This window comes from Notothenia coriiceps, unplaced genomic scaffold (assembly GCF_000735185.1).
Source record: "Notothenia coriiceps isolate Sejong01 unplaced genomic scaffold, NC01 NC01_scaffold00037250, whole genome shotgun sequence".
Lineage (NCBI taxonomy): Eukaryota > Metazoa > Chordata > Actinopteri > Perciformes > Nototheniidae > Notothenia > Notothenia coriiceps.
This window is the reverse complement of record NW_011369951.1, coordinates 15,327,344-15,342,711: the sequence shown is the minus strand read 5'-3', so window position 1 is coordinate 15,342,711 and position 15,368 is coordinate 15,327,344. Positions and strand designations below refer to the sequence as shown.

At 38.8% G+C, this 15,368-nt stretch overlaps 2 protein-coding genes across 2 annotated transcripts in view; one reads left to right on the top strand and one right to left on the bottom strand.

The window, feature by feature from the left end:
- The window catches only part of LOC104967368 (CUB and sushi domain-containing protein 1-like), a 192,487-nt gene extending 178,232 nt beyond the window's left edge, over positions 1-14,255 (bottom strand). The window contains 3 exon segments of the mRNA XM_010796776.1: positions 9,504-9,632; positions 13,967-14,060; positions 14,200-14,255. Of these exon segments, the coding sequence (XP_010795078.1) occupies positions 9,504-9,632; positions 13,967-14,060; positions 14,200-14,255 (279 nt within the window).
- A 647-nt stretch (positions 14,256-14,902) lies between these two features.
- Positions 14,903-15,368, top strand: part of LOC104967366 (protocadherin-15-like) — an 18,334-nt gene continuing 17,868 nt past the window's right edge. Inside the window, exon 1 of the mRNA XM_010796775.1 lies at positions 14,903-14,930. Within this exon, the coding sequence (XP_010795077.1) occupies positions 14,903-14,930 (28 nt within the window). The remainder of the gene's footprint in view (positions 14,931-15,368) is intronic.

Sequence of the window (15,368 nt, the reverse complement as noted above, 5' to 3'; positions counted from 1 at the left end):
CTCACACATGTATTTATTCATTTATACACACAGATGTATTCATTCATTTATACACACACAGCATTATTTAATGATACTATTTTATATATATATACACACACATTTATTCATTTATAAACATATATATATATAAACACACACTTATATGTACTCACACATGTATTTATTAATTTATGCACACAGATGTATTCATTCATTTATACACACACAGCATTATTTAATGACACTGTTTTATATATATACACACACATTTATTCATTTATAAATATATATATATAAAATCCTAAAACATTGGTATAGTTATGCTAAAATGTTTATATTCTCTTTAAATGTACTTCATGTGCTTGCATGTTATTCTTTGTAATGCCTTGTCTTTTATCTGGACAATAAGTCTGTTATTAAGTGGTATAGTTTAGATCAGGGGTCGGCAACCTTTTTTATATGAAGTGCCATTTAAAAAAAAAATGTTTATCAGCGTGCCGACAATCGAGAATTAGCAACNTTGCAATAATAACATAATGTGGTATGATCAATTCTACCCTTTTGTTTTTGCCCCCACCAATATTGATTTTGAAAAATATCTTTTAATTGAAATATGGGAGCAAAAACAAAAGGGTAGAATTGATCATACCACATTATGTTATTATTGCAACTGTTTTTATTATATTGTGTTGTTTCGTTTATATATATATATATATGTGTGTGTGTGTACAAATGAATTAATATAAAGTATATATATGTGAGTGTGTGTGTATAAATTAATGAATTCATCTGTGTGTATACATTAATAAATACATGTGTGAGTACATATAAGTGTGTGTTTATATATATATGTTTATAAATGAATACATGTGTGTATATATATATATATAGTATCATTAGATAATGCTGTCAGATAAATGAAGTACACAGTAATAGTCAAGGTTATATTCAATATTCTGCACTTACACCAGCTGAGATGATAAAACACCAGTAATACAATCTCAGGACTCTTCGATATGGCTTTCAGCGTTCGTCAGTCATATTGACAAAGAAGCACTATTATATTGTATATTATGCAGCGTTTCTATGCGTTTCAGGATCATGAAAGGAGAAAAAGACAATTACTGTCACACAAAACTGCACATTTCTGATCATGAAGTTGAGCATATACAGTGTGAAAAGAGAGCTCTATAGTCTATTGTCCTACTTTCCCCCTTTTGAACCATTTAAAAAAATAAAATACGACATAACAAAGCCATTTTTGTGCAGCGTATTGCCACTCGGAGTACATGTCGAGAGTAAACAATCGTGCTGTAGGGAAAGGCAATTGTGCCATGAAGGACCAACTGGCCACCATTTTTTATTCCAGCTGCAGCAGGAGATTTGAAAGGCCAGGCGTGGAGTGAGGAACCAAATTGTGAACGGATGAAGAGGTACTTTGGGAGGCATCAAGCTTTGTATCGGAATACTGCAGCTGCTAGGATTCATCCACTGTTTGCCCAAGTTTGGCATTTTCAACATAAAGACAATTATTTCTGTTGAGTTTTTGCTTTTATATTGTCTGCCACTATATCATGCAAATGAAGTATTCACCTTTCTTTATTATATTTGACCTGCCATAATCTTGTCTTTTGATCGTATGACCTCTCTCTGCATTCACCCATTGTTTCTGTTTCATCTCTTTAAAATAGAAACCCTGTCTTAAACTCATGAAAGTCAGATTACGAATGCAGCCATACTCCCCTAGTGTCCCCTCTTCTCTTGCTCCCCCCCCATTACCTCTCCCTAGTGTATATCTCCCATTTCTCTCTGCCAGCCATGCGTGTCTCACTACTTCCCCTTTTTCCATCGTTCTCTAGCGTACCAGCATCAGCAGAGCAAGGTCAAGTCCATTCATTCTTCTGGAAATGTGTTTAATACCTACAGGTAGGGGACCCTGAATGAGGCCAAGAGTCACGCAGTCTGTTTTGATTTGGAGAATATCCAAGGGTCTTTGAGAGGGACGAAGTTCAGGATTGGAATACTTTCAAGTGCCCTCTCTAAAGATTAAGGTGGGATTTTGGATGTTGAATTTGGAACAGGTCCAAAGGAGAGCAAGAGGTAACGTTTGGAACGCTTTGCATGAAAGGTGGGGTTTATGAGTTTGGATCAGTGCCGAACTGTTCACATATAAAAAAGGAATTGAGCTTTAACCTTAAACCTGTGAAATGTAAGATTTGTTCAGAATCCTAGACATGGCAGTACAAAGGCCATTTATTAATCACAGGAGAAGTCCTGTTATTCATCCAAAGAAGCATGATTAACATTTAGAATCCGGCGAAGTGTCACACTGATTAAAGACCCCCTGACACCGCTGTACAAAGGCTCTGAATTAACCAACCGGAGGGAGCATCTTTAAAGATCAGAGCCTATCAAAGTGTCAGATTTACCCGTGAACTCTGTCAGGGGAAAACATGAGTCAGTTATTAAGCCTGGATCGAGTCCAGGAGTCTGCGGGGTAAATGGAGACAGAGGTGCTGAGGCAGGTGGAATCCCAGAGTGCTGAGGAACGATCACGTTACTTCCACATGTGCTAAGTGTGTTTTTCCAGGTTATATTATATTCATCACATACTTAGTTTTTGTTTATTCTGCAATATTCAGAAGGCAAAAAAAAGGATGTTATTTTATAATGTATAATATAATTTATAAAATACTATCATGTAATTGTAATTAATAACATTTTATGTCACAAGTATCCAGGCCAAAATAATGTTAGTTCACGATATTATCAGGATAAACATCAACACATGCTTAAAACTCATGATAACTTAAATTAAATTAACATGATCTTTGAATATTTTTAAAGAGAAATGTAAAAAGAAAAGTTATCTTACTATCTTCAGTTCTTTATTTAAATGTTAAAGCTGGCAACGAGGGAGTGGGGTATGTTCACAAACATTTAAAATATTCAACCTAACTAGATAACATCCTCAATATTCTCTGAGCTTCTTGTATCCTGTCCACCCACACATACAGTATGCACACACACTCATGCACACAACTTTCTCAGAGTATAATAACATACAGTCCTAATTACAAAGCTACAACAGGTTTACAGAGTTATGTTAGTGATCAATGGTCCCTGTTGTAAAAGATTATAAGAGCAGGATTTAATTCGAGCCTCTGTGTGTCTGTATCTGTGCTGAGAGGCTTTGAAGGGGAAGCTGAAAAAATGTAGATGAGCAAATTAAAAGTAATAATGTGCATTTCTCTAAAGGTTTCCAGGTCTTCATGTCAGGAGGAGGGAGACATGGTGATCAGTGCCACAATAACAAATAGAGTTCTGTGACCGATCTACACCACGAGAGAAATAACAGAGTTTAATCTATTGATACAGTGAGATCAATTGTCATCAATGTGGCTTTTTTGTTCATGCCCCATCATTACAGAACAGGATTAGTGTAATAAAAAGCACAGAAAACAGCTCAGAAATAAATACACAGCAGTGAGTATGTGCGCATAATGAAGACATTAGCATACAAATGCACGCTCCCCGGAAAAATATCTTACAGTGAGGACATCAAAATATGTGTTAGAACATGGAGTAGTGTGTGTGTGTGTGTGTGTGTGTGTGTGTGTGTGTGTGTGTGTGTGTGTGTGTGTGTTCTAGTGCTTTATGACACTCATCAGCAAATGAGAGGGAGGAAGTCTTCTCTGTAATCTTCTCACACCGACCATCCTGCTCCATCTGTGTGAGCCACCATTGCGACGGTCACTTTTGAGACCTGGGACGTCATAACCTATCTACGGAGTTGTGAGAAGGTAAACATTCAAACTGTTACACGTCTCTCTCCCCCTCCCGCTCCCTTTCTATTTATTATCTTTTCCCTTTTTTGCCCGTCTGATCCTAAAACTCTACTCTACCGTTACTATGATGGAGAACAAGTTTCCTATAGTCCTAAAAGAAGATTGGAGTCACGGTATAGTTGTTCCTTTTTGTTTTTCTTTGTTAGGTTTAATCTTATTACTTTATATTCTTGTCTGTTTTTGTTTCTTCATATTGACCTGTCTCCTGAGAACATCATATTTTGTTCTGTTCTTTTAATTCTCTTTAAAATATTTAATTCATTATTTATTTTTTTAAAACAAAAAAAGACAAAAACAAGTATGACCGAAGCCGTAAAAAAAAAAAAACAAATAATTTGCAAATAAAATAATGAGAAAACAAATATATCACACTATATATAAACACACCAATTTTTCTGTCTCCTTTTTTATTCTAGTTGTTTTCTTGTAGGAGTTTTACCTGGTTTCTTTTTGTTTATCTAAGTTGATCATGAATCTTATTTTTTGTCGGTTCCTTAATGTTTCCTTGCCAAAACAAACATTCAGATATCAAAGAAACACGCAAATTTTTTTTTTTTTTTTTCTTTTATCCTGTTTACTAAAGCTATTTTAATGACTCAGATTTTTTTCTATTATAAATCAACTTGGTAAATTTTTCGTTCTTCGTTTGTATGTTATCGGACTATATTATTGATGTCGACCAAAATGTGAAAAGATCAATACAAAACAATAAGAAAAAAAATAAAAAAAATAAATAACTTATTGTTATCCTATAGTTAATTTATATTAGAATATTGAGTAATAACATTCTTAGTATTTTGTGAGATCCGTACTCTAATGACATTATGTGGTATTATAAATATACAAAGCGGTTTCAGCACATTATAAATAATACGAGAATTTTAATTATGGAGTGTACTATTTGTATTAGTCTTTCAGTTCGGTTTTTTTGATTTTTTTTATATAATTATCGTCTGGTATATAACACATAAATTTTAAAATATTTAATTTATTTTTTATAAATGTTTTATAAACACACACACATATAATAATAAAAAAATAAAAAATTACCAATTAGTGTAATAAAACAGAATCAACTTATACCGAATTTAGTTAATATCTATATAATTTTGGACATAAGTATTAGATGTTTTTCTATTAATGTTATTAACAACAGACTGAAAATTAAACTTTTGTAATCTACTAGATGGTAATCATTAAAAAAAAATTCGTAGAAAAAAACTATTAGTATAGAGTAACAAATTTACACAAAAATAAAAAATAAATTAATATAATTTATATAATATATAAACGATATAGATTTGTTATAAGTATATATTAATGATACAGATCTTCAGTACCACCGAAGTTATGTTGGGTTGACATACAAAAGAAACAATAAAACTATACACATGACAAATATTAAAATATAATAATAATAAAAAAAAAATAGAGAGAGATATAAATATAACAATGAGGACATACTTCTTGACTTTATATAAACCTCTGCCATCCCTCGCGCGCTCTCTTCCCCTTCCCACCCACCCTTTCTTCTATACCCTCTCAACCACCGCCCCTCCACACGTCATTGCCCATCCCCCGGGCCTCCCCACCTCTCTCCTCCCTTCCCCTCCCACGTCCTCCTCGAGCAACTCTCCCTTTCTTTTCCTCCCTCCCTCTCTCCCCTCTTCGTTCTTCCTCACCCTTTTCTTCGCTCCGCGTCACTTCGCTCACGCTATCTCTTCCCTGGCGGCGCCGCCGGCGGTCGCGCGGACCACCCCCGCGGGCAAACACACAATAAAAACTAACATACACAATCATCTTTGATGATTAACAATAAACTAAAACATAACTATAAAGAGAAAAGAGAAGAGAAATATTGGGAACACAATATACATATAAGGACTATAAAAAACAAAAATAAAAAAACAGAATAAACAAGACTCGTGCCTTACTTCCTAGCAGTTTTTTGTATTGACCTGACTTTTGTTTGGTTGAGTGCGGTGTGAGTGTTGTGTGTGTGTCTCTTTCATAGTATCGATGTTCTCAACGTTCTTTGTTGCTGCAGTTTTTACTCTGTGTGTTCTTGTCATCTTACTTCTTTCAGTTTGTCATTAACTGTTCTTGATCGTCTAGACGCTATTGACTTTGCTTTTCTTCTTAGTTCCTTCTTTTCCTTCCTTCTCTGTTCTCTCTCCTTTTTTGTTTTTCTTATTTTTTTTCTTCTTTATAACTTTACACTTTTTGCCTTTCGTGTGCCTTCCTTGCCTTTTTATCTTTCTCCTCGTAAAAAACATAAGCGGCTTTTTACGTAGTAGATCTTGTATTTCCGTTGAGTTGTGTAAGTTTATATCCACTTTTTTTTGACGCGATTTTACCATCTCCATACTTTTTTGACTGTTAAGACTTTTTTTGTTGATTTTTTGCTAGGGTACGTAGGTGTCTTTTCTTGTTTTAGGAAGTTACGAACACGTAGATTGGAAGAGTGTTGCTGTGTTTTTTAGGACGTCAGTCTATGAGCTAGTTGTTTTTTGCGTTCTTTTTCACAAAGCTCCTTGTTTCTTCTTTGCCCTGACTTTGTCTTTTTTCCCTCTCCCCTGAGTTTTCTTCTACTACTGTCTTTCTTTTCTCGACGTTTTTTCGCCTTGTTTTTTTTTACTATTTGCTATCTTTTTTTTTCACGTCAGTTTAGCGTACATAAGTTCTTGGTTTGTTATTTATATAACGTGGCGTAAGACCTGAGATTCCGTTTACGACCTTCAACTTACTATTATAAATCACACTCTACAAATTCACGTTTGCTTTCTATTTTTCATAGTGACTACTTCCTTCATGTACTGATAGAGACTTATGACGTTGGTCTTTTGTTGATGTTTCGTGTGAGGGAGTGTGTCTTTGTGAGTGTTCTAAACTCTTCTTTTTTTGTATCTGGGTTATCCTTACTTGTTGGTTATTATCTCTCTTTCTCACCACAATCTTTTTTCCGTTTGCTGTCTTTCCTTTTGCTCTTCTTCCACACATCTACACTTACACATCATCATCTAATCACTACTACACACACTACACACACATTCTCACACACACATCCACACAGCACACACACACACCATCTATCTTTTTTTCTTTTTTTTTTTTGACACCACTACTTACACACTACAGCACACACCTATCCCTACTACTACAGCTTAGCTTGTTTTCTTTTTTTTTTTTTCACACTCTACTACCACACGACACACTACACATCACACTTCTGACACTTTTTACACAACTACTATCTACTTACGACTCCACACACACACACACATATCTTTACTTACTATTGATGTTCCTACCTCTCCTTTTTTTATCTCATTGACTGTTTTAGGTGGCAGTTGTTTCTCAGTTCTTTTCCATGTTTGACGTCGTTCTCATGTCTGATTAACAGAGGAAGAGGGTCCAACAATGAATTACATTCTCTCTCGAGACGGTTTGTTGTCGTCAGGTCTTTGTCAGACTATTGAGTAGATCCTGGTAGTTCCTTGTTTCGGTGGCGAGTAGTAAGAGACAGGATGGTGTATATGTTAAATAGGAGGAGAGAGAGATGAGGTTGTAGAATGTAGGGGACTAGGCGTTTCAGTGTTTTTTTGCCGCTTGCTACTTTCTTTCACCCATTCTCTTTTTCGATGACGACGACCACTCTGTCCTCTTTTTTTTCTACTCTAGACACATCGCTTACCTCCTTTTTATTTTGTTTTTTTCTTTCTTCTTTTCCGCCAATACAACGTCTCGGGAAAAAGGTGTACGATTACAGAAGTTGACCAACTCGATATCCTGTTCCGTTTTGTGTGTTTATGTGTATGCTATGTTGTTGGTTCAAAACACTTTTCTTTATAATGTTTACATCTGTTGAATTTCGTCGTTTTTTTCCGAATGTGACTCGTGTAAGTGTAATCAAAATTTACGTCTGGGCACACTCTGCATCACCGGGACACGTACTACATACTCTACTTAAAGTTATGGTCCGGAGACGTCCTTACGCTAAAGGACCCCATCGCCCCCGACAGGTAAAAGTTACTTCTGTATGTCCTCCTTCTTCTAAGTTTCCCTAGTGTCCTAATAGAGGTCAAAAAAGCCGCCCGCCCCCTCTTCGGGTACTGCGGGACTCTCATATCCGCAGGGAGGACAGAGCACCACCTGTGCCTAGTTCAGGCAGTAGCGTGGACGTCCGGCAGGGGCGGAGCGTCCGTAGTGCTGCCTGTCACAGTAGCCCACCTCGCCGGCACCCCACATCCGAAGGAGGTCCGTGTGCGGGCGCCCACGACCCTTTCTGGTTCTCACTTGTCTATTGTACCAGTCTCCCTTCTGGTGTGTGTGTGTGTCGGGTGCGGTGTGATGTCACCCAGGCTGTTCCGACGAACTGATCTAAACGTCACTCGCGGGTAACGTCAAACATATCCGTCTTTACCTATTACGTCGTTACGGCTGTTACGCCTTGTTAGTTTCCGTGCCCGGACGGACCGAAGAGAGGGAGGCAGGCGTGAGCGATAGAACACGGGGGAAGCAATACGCGAACGAAACCGTCACCGCACGCCACAGAGAGGGTCAGTTGGACGCGCGAGGTCAGAAAAATTGTAAAGAGCCGCCCCCCAGACCCGCCGAATCTTCTTTTCGACTAACGTCCAGATACAACGAGGGCACGATTGTTCCGTTTTACGCTTATGTCTGTACGTGTGTGTGTAGAGAGGAATAGAGGGAAAAAGAATTTCATACAAACACAGGTTTAGCGGAGGCGCAAAAATAACCTAGTAACCTATCCCGAAGTCCCTAGGCGTGTCGGGAGGTCACACATCGCATCAATTCCCAGCCCCAATTACTGCGGGAGTACTCGAGAACTAAGCCCCAGTCGACGAGAGTGCGGGCGGGGCGGGGGGGACAGTCTGGGTCACGATTTTTCCCTGTGCTTTTCCGTTGTCTCGTTATCTCTGTACTCGCGCGACTTCCTTCAAAGATCCGAAAGTTTAAATGAACGAGGAAAGAACCGGAGAACGGAGGACAGTTAGGCACCGAGACACAACCGTCTGTTCCTATCTCCTCAACCCAGCGCTGTCTCCTGTTTCCGCGCACGCCGCACTAGGGGACCGTCGAAGAACAAATCAGGATATTAGTTGGGATTCAGTAAATCGTCCCAGTGTATGAAAAGAAAGAAAGAGAGAAATAGAGCGGGAGCGAAAAGGGTAGTACCGCAATGAAGCGGTCTATCTATAATTTGTGATATCCTACACGTGTTGTCGTCTTATCACTATTTGACATAAGAAATAGAGGGTAACTAGTATAGTCGACTGGTGTAAAATTGCTGAGGACTTTGGGTCGGAATAGTCGGCGCACCTTACACAAATACTTAAATGTCCAAAGCTGGTTTGCGAATTTCCCGGAGCACACAATGCACACGCCCAAGAGTAAACTTAATGATAGTTTATAGTTCGGTATTTGCGACGAAGTTCGAAACGTTCCTAAACCGTGCGTCTCATAGTATGGCCTCTGGCGTCGGTCCTACCTCTTCTCTCACAGCCCGCGTGTTTCTGTCTATTTCATCTCCAGCTCAAAACTCCTTCGCTCCACGCGGCCCTGCTCGTCCCTTCGCCTGCCAACACTCTCTTTCACACTCTTTCCTCCCGTCCCGCTAGCTCACACACTTCCNTGTGTGTGTGTTCTTACCTTGACCTGTCCAACGTAGGCGTGATCTTTTTCCTCGATGACAGTGAGGTTCAGTGGCAGTGAAGAATCGAACAGCGGGTCGTTGTCATTAACATCTGTCACCACAATGTTCACTGTTGCAGTGGAGGTCTACACACAAACACACACACGCGCACACGCACACGCACACACACACACACACACACACACACACACACACACACACACACACACACGCGCGTTATTGTTCTGGTCACTTCGGACAACATTCATTGTATTCATTGAACATCGTATTCCATTTTATCCGGCTTGCGTTATATGATTTTATTACGTGATGTATAATCAGAATACACAGGAGAAAAAACATGGTGATTTTTTCACCAACTTATTTTTTCCTCCTACTAAAAGCTATTTCATGTAAAAAACTACAGAGCCCATTTTGCTTGTTATCTAGCTGCACTCTGGCACTGGCTGGCTTTAATAACTGTTTACTTAGAAAAATACATTGGAAACTGTTCGCCATTGGTCCACTTTGCATCTTCTCCCACCGTGTTCAAAATGGAGGAAAGTGGTTAACATACGCATAATTAAAAACTGTATTAAAATGAACTAATAAGAGGTCAAAGGAGGACCACTTCTAATAGATCTTGTGGCAGTTTTTCAAGGACAGACGGCTCGAATGTCGAATGAATAGACAGGAATCTGTGCCAAACAAGACCCGGGAAATGCATTAAATTTGACGCATTAAAGCATGTTAGTTCGCAGGGGATCCATTCATTCAACGTTTTACAGTAAATGTCAACAATTCTCGACAAAGCAGCAGCCAAAGCACTTAGAAAACATGTCCAGGAAAGAGAGAGAAGCTGGCAAGAGGACCACTAATTTCTTAATTTGACTTTCATGAGGAGAGGGAAAGTGATTGTATGTTTGGCTTTTAAAGAAGAGAGCTAGTAGGAGGTGGAACATGAGGGAAAGCTAAGTGAATCACAAAAGAGGGATGAAAAGAGAAAAATGAGCGTGTGTGGGTGTGCGTGTGGGAGAGTGACAATCAGAGAGGCGACAACAGGCTTTTGGGGTTGGCAGGGCACACGGTGATGCAAGTAATTTGCGAGGGTTAAGAACTCACAGTTGACAAAACAGTTTATCCGAACGCCAATATATGTAAAGTAGAATGAGCTCTGATATAATGACAAGGAAAACTGTGAGCAGCGGAGGCAAACACAGATATACAATCTCACACACACACATGCAAACACACGGAGATAGAGAACAAGAGGCGGTAAGCTCCATTGTGCATCGAGGGGCTCTAAGCACATCATTTTCTGATAAGCGGCGCATATCACAGAGTTTATATTAGTGCTGATACCATGGCCACCTGCCAAAGTGTACAACCCACCCACTATGGAGACAACATATTCTAACAGTTTTAAATGTTTTCTTTACCATGCATTGTCCAAATTACCATTATGATTTATAGATGAGAAACTGATCAATAATATGTGTACAGATTATGTGGTCATAGCTGTCTGTGAAGGGTTTACATTGTGCTCGTATCCTGTAGAACAGTGGCTGGTAAAAGCTTAAACAGACATGGCCTTTGAGGGATTGCTCACTTTTGCGTAAAATATGTTACACTGATATTAACTCCCTGCTGCGTGTTCCTGCTTGCCTTTTACCTACTGACAGACGGGAGGGAGAGAACGCTCACTTTTCCCTAATAGTCTCGAAGAGGTGGCTCATTTGTCAACATTTCTTTTTCATAAAGCTACAAACTAGTATCCCATCTATGTGTGTGTGAATGTGTGTTTGTATGTGTTTATGTGGCTATATCAAAAGTCACCCAATGCCAGCTTTTCTAGCAACATAAAACCCATCATGCAGCAAATCGGTGTACATTTGAAATGGAAAAAATGGCCAATCAATTACTGCATCTGTAATGTGTGTTTCTCTAATAAACACTTTCCTGCCGTTGAAAATATTTACCGGCACACTAAATGTTCAGTTTATCGTTAGCTCATGTAGGTGCAATTACATTTAGATTTTAATTAAATGCCTCTTTCATACTTCACATTCACTGGCTCCTTCTCTCGCTGTGAGGCAGTCAGCTGTAGGTGCACAGCGCTGACATTACAACTTCTCACTATCACTCTGCTGATACACTCATGAAAATGCTGTTTTGCTGCCAAAGCTCCATCAACACCAGCTCACTCATTGGACACTTCTAGAAAGTGGTTTTGTTTATGAACAGAGACAAAACAATTATACCCAAAGCTTTAAAAAAAAAAAAAGCCCCCGCAAAAAAGAACTGTTTACACATAGCTGAGTATTATTTTATTAAAAAACATTTAGCGTCCAGCTGTCTGAGGAGACAACTTAGCTTTAAAAAGAAAACAAGGAAACTATAGTTCTGTCATCAGCGCTAACGTACACTATATTTAATGGCAGAAACATTCGCTTATTCCCATATCCCCCATGATGCATTACTACACAGTCCATTTGGCAACAGCACACTGTCCTGCACCAAAGTTTAAGTTGCATCGTACAATGCATACTGTCCTTACAGTAGAGCTGGTCTTCTGCCACAGCTTGTAGGGCCCTCAAAATGTGGCAGTATGATGGATTCACTGGCCAACTAGCCAATTAGGCACTTTGTAGTCCGACACTCTCACAACAGGAAATTTAATAATAGGGGACATGGACGTGTGTGTGTGTGTGTGTGTGTGTGTGTGTGTGTGTGTGTGTGTGTGTGTGTGTGTGTGTGTGTGTGTGTGTGTGTGTGTGTGTGTGTGTGTTTGTGTGTGTGAGTGGGGAGTGGTTCTGTATGTTTCAAACAGGTTTATCTACAGACTGGCCACAGCTAGAATGAAACTGGTTTTGTCTCCCAGGAGATTGTGTTTCACATCTTTCTCCTTTTGTTACNCCGACACTCTCACAACAGGAAATTTAATAATAGGGGACATGGACGTGTGTGTGTGTTGTTGTGTGTGTGTGTGTGTGTGTGTGTGTGTGTGTGTGTGTGTGTGTGTGTGTGTGTGTGTGTGTGTGTGTGTGTGTGTGTGTGTGTGTGTGTGTGTGTGTGTGTACGCATATGAAGACAACCCAAGGCCCTTTCTAGTGATGCTGATTAATGGGTCCGTATTTTCTCTTCTGCTTTTTCTATTTCTTTCTTTCCTTCCTTGTCTTCCCTTCTGTCCGTCTGCGAGCTCATACTATTCCTCTTTTCGAAAACTTCTCCCTCTCTCCCTTGCGTCTGCTCGTTCACAATATAATGGAGTATCAAGCAGAAAAATGGGCAAACTACTTTTAGCCATTTTCAGACTTAAAGACCTTTGGGGCACAAAGATAATACACTAATTGTCAAGGTCCAGAGAGCAATTGACTAAGTATATGTGGCACTGTCTGTGAGTGTGTATGGGTTAAGACTCCTTCTATTAGAACTGTGTGTGTGGACTCACAGTACAATTGTTAACGTAATAAGGGCCCCCTGAACACCTCTCACATCAGTCTTCCTTCCTCACTTTCTATTAATTCCTCCCACTTCATATTGTGTGCAAATGTGTGTGTGAGAGAAGGTCAGAGTATTCTCATACAGACACATGTGTGGGGGGGGGGCAGTGAAGAAAAAAGAGAGGAGAAAAACTACTTTTAATGAAGAGACGGATGATGAGTAGGAGTAGAGGAGAAACGATAAGAAGGGAGATTGTTAAAGAAGAGCAGAGAGTGATGATAGATGAGAGGGCAGTGGGACTCAGTGGGAAGGTCAGGAAGAAGGCCAACAGAGAGGGTGACTCTGATGACCTGAGATCAATTAAGTAAGTGAGAAAGTGAAAAGAGCACTTCTCTGTCTTTAGAAAAAAGCTCCTGCGGCAAAGTACATTTTTCTCTTTTAAATCACAGTAGTATTTGAAGTGCTCCACCAGCATTGAAATGTCAAAACAGTCAAGAAACCACTTGAATGTCTTCTTCTTGTGCTTTTCCGTTGTAAAATAACCACTGCAATCTAAAATTGAGATTTAACCTTGAAATATCATGGCATACATAAAGGCATGCATTTAGTATCAATTGAAAAGGGCATATCAGAGGAGACCTTTTAGTCCTGCTTGATATAATATGATGTTTCTTTTATAGTGCAAACTTTCAAAACCATTAAAGTTGTCAAGGCCAGATGAGCCTTAAATATTATTCTTTTCCATGTTGTTATCCTTTCATCCTTTTTCCCCCCAGACTGATTATTCTGCTCAGTTTCAAATCCATTGTTACAGATAGATTGTGGCTTGGTAATTATGATTGCTATTATTACTGAATGAGATACTTTCACCAAAAATTGCCTCCGATATCCGTTTTTTCACACAATGCCACAGCTGTTGTTTGTGCCATTTCACTGTGAACCCTTTAGCTTCCTTCCTGACAGCCACTCCGTTATGTGAAACAGCTCAAGTAAAGACAAGCAGTTGATATCTGTTCAGTACAGCTCCGTTTCTTACCCCATCTGGGTGTCCGTCTGAGGCTGTGACCACCAGGGTATAATAATCCAGAGACTCCCTGTCCAGAGACTTGTTTAGCACCAGATACCCTGAACTGCAGAAGAAAACACAGATAGAGGGACAGGTTAACTCCTGAGGCATCAGCTTGAAAATGGATCAGACCAGAAAAATTAAAAAAAAGAGCCTGCAGAGTAGCAAACACAGCAGAATGGTGGTGAGGTGTTTTTTCATACACAAGAGTCAACAGCTGGATTTGATGAGAAGCTGCAGTGTGTTGATTGCTTACCATGTTGATAAATCCAGACATTTTAAGTATTGCCTATGGTTATTTTGGATCATGGGAAGAATTTGGACACCTGTTTGGTTTAATTGAACTGTCTATATACAAAACTTTAGAGGCAACTTTTCAGAAAATTATAACTACTGCATTAAAGTCTAAGAAGTGAATTGCTAATGGGGTAATTGGTTAATTTTATACCCATCACCAAAAAATATGTTATCAATCTTACAGTAAGTACTGTTACTACAGTATAATGGCTCAAACAGTAATGTATCATAACCAACACCATATGTAAGGGGACAGACTTTTCACCAAAGAAAATCATTTGAGTGTGAAATATTTCAAAACCACAATAACGTTTAGAATCTGCAAAGTGATTAATTACACATTATTCAGTGACTTCATTGCATTTGACAGATTAATGACAAATTGGGTCTCAAAACATCAATTTATGTCCCTCTATTGGTACAGAATGTGTAAACACTGACCTGTATTGAAATCTATGAATGGTAAAAATAGTGGAAAAGATGCAAGCCATCAAAAAGCTCCTTGAATATGGTTATTTTATAAAGTGCAGTCTATGAATAATTTGTTTAATTTGAAGACATATCATCTCAGACTGAAGTTACCGATTGAGTAAAACTCAGCAATCAAACATGTCCAAACCGAAGCAGAGAGATAAAAGTCAGATTCTGGGGCGAATGATTAACGCATAAGTAAAAATCAACTCCAGAAGATCAACAGCTTCAGAGCAGTCTGTCTGAAACTTGTGACCAATCAAAACCAGCAGAACCCTTTGATGTTGGTGTTGATTGACTTCACTACTTACATTGCCAAGGGAAGATTTACATAATTATTGAAATGTTTTTAATTCAAGCTATGATCATGAATTAGACACCATCTCAAATGCAAATGTTCTCCAAATATTGACAGTGACTGCGTGTGTGTGTGTGTGTGTGTGTGTGTGTGTGTGTGTGTGTGTGTGTGTGTGTGTGTGGAGATGATATATGGTCTACAGAGGGAAATATGTGGAGCTGTGTTTTTTTCCCAAAGAGCGTTTCTCGTCTATTTATGGATAATTCATTAAAAGAAAACTCCAAGGCATGCACACAGATACACACA